The following is a 6,741-nucleotide window of genomic DNA, read 5'->3' as shown; positions in this document are numbered from 1 at the left end:
CACACCGTTTCACTTTGTTTACATTCAGCGGACCTACCTTAAAGGGGCACCATGCAGTTTTGAGAAGAAATTCAAACTAAAAATTTAAATATTTACAATATCAATGAGGTAATAATACATTTTTTCCCCCCATGACTGAATAAATAAGCTGTTCTCAGGGGAAAATCAGGTCCACAGAACACTGTTTGAAGCTAGCGAGTTGGCAGGGTCCGCCACATGTGAACAAAGCAAAACAGTATGAAATTGCGTTGGTCCTTTAAGGTCAGTTTGTTTATTCAGTCATGGAAACAAAGACAGTTTGTCTTTCACTTCTGATTAACATCGCTTTCCCAAACACTACATAATGAACCTTTAATGCCTGACATGTCGGTCGGGTTTTGACACTTAGTCCAAGATCAGTTATTAATTTGCCTTGCCCTTATGTGACTGCCCTACTTTTGCGTGTTTAGCAGCCTACAGTGCAGCGTGCAGTCGGGTCGGATGAGGAGGGGAGGGATCAAGACAGGAACTACAACTGCAGACACAGCTGCATCTCACATTACCTGTCAGCTACCGATCTGCAGCCACGGGGGCCACACTTTTTTTTTTTTTTTTAAGATCGCTGTCACACGCTTGTTTTCACATCCATTCAGCCATTTTTCGCGAGTCTAGTGAAAGCGGAGAAGTCTGATTTTTTTGTTTTCTCTTCGCCTTTTCTTAATCCCCCGTCGGGCTTTTATTATTCTTTTTTTTCCTACCGGGCCAGGCTGTAACAGGCGGAACCGAGTGTAAGTGCGCAAAGTTAAGAGTGTGACGAAAGTTGCAGGGTTTGTGTTTTGGCTGCTTGTTGGTTGTGTGATCACGTGCGGAGGTAATGCCACGTTCGCTGCCTTCAGACTAGGCTGTTATTCTGGAGTACGAAGAAGCGATCGTGTCCGTGGACATGCTGCTAACAGTTCATAGCGTGTCCGCAGTTTCTACACACTTTCTCAGAACCCGTTCTGCTAATCAAGCTTATTCTCATGCACAAGATGACCTGAAGTCAATGCAAAGCGGGGAGAAGAGCACTTACGTGTAGGTGTTCATGCAAAGCAGCTCCAAACCTGTTTCTTTGCATTCTCTATTTGCACATGTGCAAACTGGTTTGTAGGTAATTAGGGTGCGACTCCTGTCTTCTGCTATTGCACGCTTCACACACCACTGTAGTTACGTCTGAATGTGATGGTCATCTGGCGGAGAAAAGTGATCTTACAGTACGGCAAAAAACAAAACAAAAAAACAACAAAAATCCTGTTATTCAATGACCATATTAAAGTCACAGCTTGATCGTGTTCGGGAGACCAAACAGCACTGTGAACCTTGATCTTCACTGAGGAATTTTGTTTTCAGTTTTGTCCAGATCGCAGCCAGCTGCAAGTTTGCAACCTTTGGTTAGAGCATAGAAAGACCGAAGACACCGGTGGAAGCAGGCGTGTGCTGACTCCAACTGGAGTTTAATAACGCCTCGAGCCACCTGACTTGCCGCACTTCACTTTTCGCGAACGTTCTGTTTGGTTTAATGGTACCCAAACAAAACTACATTCACAATATTATACTAACAGAATCTTTTTAAATGTTCTTAAGGCTTTAGAATACAAATTTAAAGGTATTTTCCGGCGTAAATTTAATCCATGGTCTAACACACCGTGACACCGAGTAAGCCCCCCCTCGAGAGATCAAGTTTTCTGACTGCTAGCTTATGTAGTTTTAGCAACCTCAGAAAAGACCGCACGATAACAATACACTGCAGTCTATGCCTCCAACAAGAAACGGCCATCAAAAAGCTGCTCATAGCCACAAATAATGCTCAGAACAACACCAAACTTCAGCAACAGTACAAATAGGGTCCCAGCACATAGTTCGAGGCATCAAACATCTGCTAGCTTTGCCGGATTTCTACTGAAAACACAACTCACCACTCTCTGCAGCAGCTAGCTCGTTGTGGGTAAGCCCTAATAAGTCGATTACCGAGTGCAGTAGAGTTCCGGAGCTCAGGGATGAAAATGTATGATTATTACTCCATGGAAATGCAATCAAAGTTCATGTGTCTTGCCTACCAATTTATAACAGTTATTATCGAGAGCTGACAGGGAAAAGAACAGAATTGATAATTTCTACCTGCACTCGGTAATCAACTCGTCAGGGCTATTTGTACTGTTGCTGAAGTTTGGTGCTGTTCTAAGCAGTATTTGTGGCTGTGAGTGGCTTTTTGATGGTGGTTTCTTGTTGGAGGCATAGACTGCAGTGTATTATTATCATGCTGTCTTTTCTGAGGTTGCCAAAACTACATAAGCTAGCGGTCGGAAAACTTGATCTCTCGAGGGGGGGGGGGGTCTTACTCGGTGTCACGGTGTGTAGGACCATTGATTAAATTTACGCTGGAATATCTCTTTAAGTTGCATTTAAACATGTTGGAATCACTTCAAACGAATAACATTTTTGCAACACACATCTCTTTATTTTAAATTGTAAATAAGTAATCATTAGGTTCTCCTACACAAATAGAGGATGAATAAATGGTGGTGACCTTATCTCCCTCTAGTTCTTTAGTTTTGAATCCGTAGTTATTGTTTGATATAACTTGTTTTTGTGGGGGATACAATGTGCAAGCCATACCTTCATCCATGGTGGCAGGCATAGGCAATTCAAATTAAATCAGAGACACCAATAAAGGACTGTATGTCAGCGAGCTAGACAGCTTTGTCAGGTCATTCATGTGAAGATATTTTTGTTTCCTCACTATCAGTAAGCATGACATACCTTCTTGTGTCCTCTGACTGTACACAGGGGCCATGGCCTTCCTAGGGAGCGCGGTGCGGCGGGTGGTGTCGGTGGTGCGGCCTCCTCTCTCTCCCCTGTGCCGGACAACTGCTCGGTCCTATAGCTCAGAGCCTACCAGCGAGAAAAGTGTTCCCTACGAGAAGACACTCAAACAGCAAGATGGAGCCTCATCTGGACCCACAAAACCTTTACCCAGGTTAGCTTGTATTACAAAGATGCTACAGCAGGCACCCAGGGTGTTTGTGTCTATGTTGGTGTACAGCCGTTAAGCTTCTGACCAAAGTCAGCACTCACCAGAGACTCCAGTTCTTTCTGTTATCCTCCACTCTCTGTTCTTTTTCCCATCTCCTCTCTGCAAGGTCATGAGGTAAAGTACATTTCGCCTCCATTCGGCAGTCAAATAAGGAATTTATAAGCAAATGTGAAGATAAATCAATTTTACATCCTAAAAATAGGGCAATAAACTGCACAGCAAGCCTTATTCTTTGTCAAATATTTGCAGAAAAAAATGCATCAAAAGCCACTACACCATAAACCTGGCCAAGAAATACAGGTTCAGTGACTTAAAATCGATCAGACACTGTCGCTCAACACGATCACGCCCTCAATTGTGCATAGCTTCGAGCCTTAATATAAGTTAAACATTTGAATTTATAAAAATCTATCCTCCGTAGAGTTGTATACACAGACTAGGCCATAAACATGTTTAATTCAGCTGTAAAGATGAGCAGTTTAACACAGGGTCTCACAGGGATTGACTTTTTTTTGGCCATACAAGGAACTGCAGCTCTTTGTAACTCTACGTTGGCTCCATTTTGTTTTTTTCCCTGGAGGTTGCCGCTTGACATTCTTCATGCTCAGCTTAGCAAAACGCTTGTAGGCTGTATCTTCATATATTTTACATAGCAGACGGATATGCAAGTGGCATCAAACATCTCTAATTATCGCAAGAATAGTAAGTACCAGTAAACTTGCTTCAGTTAAGGCATCATCTTATCCCTCTTTGAAAGTCATGTCCTGAGCTCAGCTGTCGTTCTGTGCCACCTGCCTCAGGTCAGCGGATGCCGTGGTGATCGGAGGAGGCAGTCTGGGCTGTCAGACCATCTACCACTTGGCGAAAATGGGGATGACCAACGTGGTTCTGCTGGAGAGAGACAGACTAACTGCTGGCACCACCTGGCACACTGCAGGTAACAAACCATGAGAGGATGGCTTGTGTAGGGAATGAGGAGCCTCCGAATATTCTCTTTGTATTTTTAGATGATCAAGTTTTTTTTTCAGTACAATAATTTCTTAACTTGTGGGGGTGACAGCTTCGTTCTGCCTCTGATCCACCAGCGGAGATAGTAACAGAGGCGAAATGATTTCTGTGTGTAAGGGTAAGCTGGAAGTGCAGTTCAGGGGTGTGACGTTATGATGGCGTTCACAGTCCTTCACTCATCAAATAAAAGAGACATGTCCCTCACTTCAACGCACAGGGCAGAGTAACAAGAGCAAACAACAGTGATGTGGTAACAGGTAGTGTCTCTGGTCACTTAGCCAGGTGGCTCCCACAGTTGACTGGCAGCGATTATGTGATGTGACTTTCAAGCAAAAACTTTGATTCGCAATGTCTTTGTCACCCTCCATTATTGTGTTGTTGTGGTTATTGTCTTTGGCATCCCTCTACGCGAGTGAGAGCCACTACATTTTTAGACTTACAGGTGGAAGCACGATAAAGGGTTCCTCAAAGATCTCAACGTTATGATGTGTACCGTCACACCTCTTTTGGCTCCGCAACACTGGCATGCTGTATGAAATGACACACTGAAGGGCCTTTATGCCGGTGCTGTTTGGTTCAGTGTGAAATACAAAGATGGTGTAGAGGCGAGTCTTTGTTGTGGCGTTACTCCGAATTTTGTCTGCAAAGGACTTTAGTCATTTCTTATCTGCCTGTTAGTGTGTTCTTGCAAACAGGTTAATCAAATCTTGATAAGGTCGCTGTACATTTCTCACTTGCTTGTTGCTCGCACACACTCTACGTGCATTCCAGTCTAAGGCTCTTCAGTAAATCCGTCATTGTGTGTTTCTGTTCACCAGGCCTGCTGTGGCAGCTCCGTCCCAGTGATGTTGAGGTGGAGCTCTTGGCCCACACCAGGAATGTGATCAGCAAAGACCTGGAGGAGGAGACGGGTCTCCACACAGGCTGGATCCAAAATGGGGGACTCTTCATTGCCTCCAACAAGCAGAGGCTGGATGAGTACAAGCGCCTCATGTCGGTAAGAGTGGAGATTGTTACGAGAATATAATATTATTATTATTATTAATAATAATAATAATAATAATAATAATAATAATAATAATTATTATTATTATTATTATTATTATTATTATTATTATTATTATTATTATTATTATTACAGATAAAGAATAATAATATTATAGATAAAGAATAAAGGCTTATCAACGGACATCATACTACTCTAATGCAGAGACGGATTTTGGTGTGCTTTGGAAGGAGTTTTTTTGGTGTTGTTTTTCATGTGATGAAATACCAACATTTGAAACACCTCATCAGAACTTTTCCCCCATGAAGTGTCACTCTGCGAACAGATAATGAAATTCTTATAAAATAAATGTTCATTTTTATCATCTCATTTATTTTCTTTAGTTTTTTCACATACGGTTGATGAAATGAGACAGATTCAGTGCCTTAATGATTGATGCAGAGGGAGATATCGAACTGGCTAACACCTGCTAATGCTAGGCTACATGTTAGGGCAGAGGAACTGTCCCTGTGAAGGCAGTGAGGCGGGATGAGCGGGAAGATCATCACACATTCAGGTTTATTCTTGTTTTCAAAATAATTTCACTCTCAAAGTCTAACTAAATCAGCGAAGAACAAAAAACACTTTTCGTAAAAATTCAGACCCATCTGTGCTATAAGGGAAAGTTGATATTTGAGTTTGTATGCAGGTGTTTATTTGCTCAACAAGATGGTGGCACATGACTGAGGAAAAGGCTTTAAGTTTATCTCCATTATTTGTCCTGGAGGCTCAAAGTTCACTTGGAACTTGACCAAACCAATACATGGTGAAAAACTGGTCGAGCCCCTAAAAGAAGTAAACATTCTTAGATGAGCAATCCTCAGTTAAAACCAAATGATGCACATGCAGGAAGTCTTGTTTAGAAGATTTCTCATTTAATGCAGAATAAAAGTGATACAACTGATCCTGTTCAAATGAAATGCAGGGCCATAGCCAATAAAACACGCCATCTCTCCTTATTCTAGCTGGGTAAAGTTTATGGAATCGAGTCTCACGTACTGTCACCCGCGGAAACCAAGGACCTGTATCCTCTGATGAATGTTGATGACCTGTATGGAACCCTGTACGTGCCAAAAGATGGCACCATGGACCCAGCAGGCACCTGTACCACCCTGACCCGGGCTGCATCCGCCAGGGGCGCCACGGTAACGTGAGCTGGTGTGCGGACTGATGTATACACAATGTTTTCAGTTCAATTCAATTAAATTCGCAAAACTAGTCAGATAGAATAAAATAGACTAAATAAACCAAATAAGATATTTGAAGTATTTGCATGAGGTGCCAAGTAGCATTTAGATTGGGTTGGGTTTCACATGAAGACGTTGGTTCAAATTGTGAATTGCAGCTTGTCGTTTGTATTTTTAAGAGCAGATGAGTTAAGTTTTCTGTAAGGGAAATTCTCCTTGTTGAGGTAGAGAGCTGCTAATTTCTCAGAAGAATTTTAGACTCAGTATGAATCAGATCTCTTTAGTACATGCAGCATGGAGAGAGGCAATGTGCCACATTTTTCTGACTTAAATACAACAGATTAGGGGTTGCATGCTTTTACGACAGTCATTAGTCACTTCTTCCCAACACAGTGACCTCTGATGCGTTTCCCAGGGCAGTGATCATTTGATGTTTATTTGGAATTTAA

At 42.2% G+C, this 6,741-nt stretch overlaps 1 protein-coding gene across 1 annotated transcript in view; it reads left to right on the top strand.

Annotated features, from left to right (window-relative positions):
- The first annotated feature begins 493 nt into the window (after positions 1-493).
- Positions 494-6,741, top strand: part of sardh (sarcosine dehydrogenase) — a 48,664-nt gene continuing 42,416 nt past the window's right edge. The window contains exons 1-5 of the mRNA XM_030436851.1: positions 494-767; positions 2,806-2,995; positions 3,853-3,989; positions 4,879-5,057; positions 6,071-6,250. Of these exons, the coding sequence (XP_030292711.1) occupies positions 2,811-2,995; positions 3,853-3,989; positions 4,879-5,057; positions 6,071-6,250 (681 nt within the window). The 5' untranslated portion in view covers positions 494-767; positions 2,806-2,810. The remainder of the gene's footprint in view (positions 768-2,805; positions 2,996-3,852; positions 3,990-4,878; positions 5,058-6,070; positions 6,251-6,741) is intronic.

The sequence above is a fragment of the Sparus aurata genome, chromosome 12, assembly GCF_900880675.1.
Source record: "Sparus aurata chromosome 12, fSpaAur1.1, whole genome shotgun sequence".
In the NCBI taxonomy this organism is placed as follows: Eukaryota; Metazoa; Chordata; class Actinopteri; order Spariformes; family Sparidae; genus Sparus; species Sparus aurata.
This window is presented reverse-complemented; position numbering and strand designations above follow the sequence as displayed.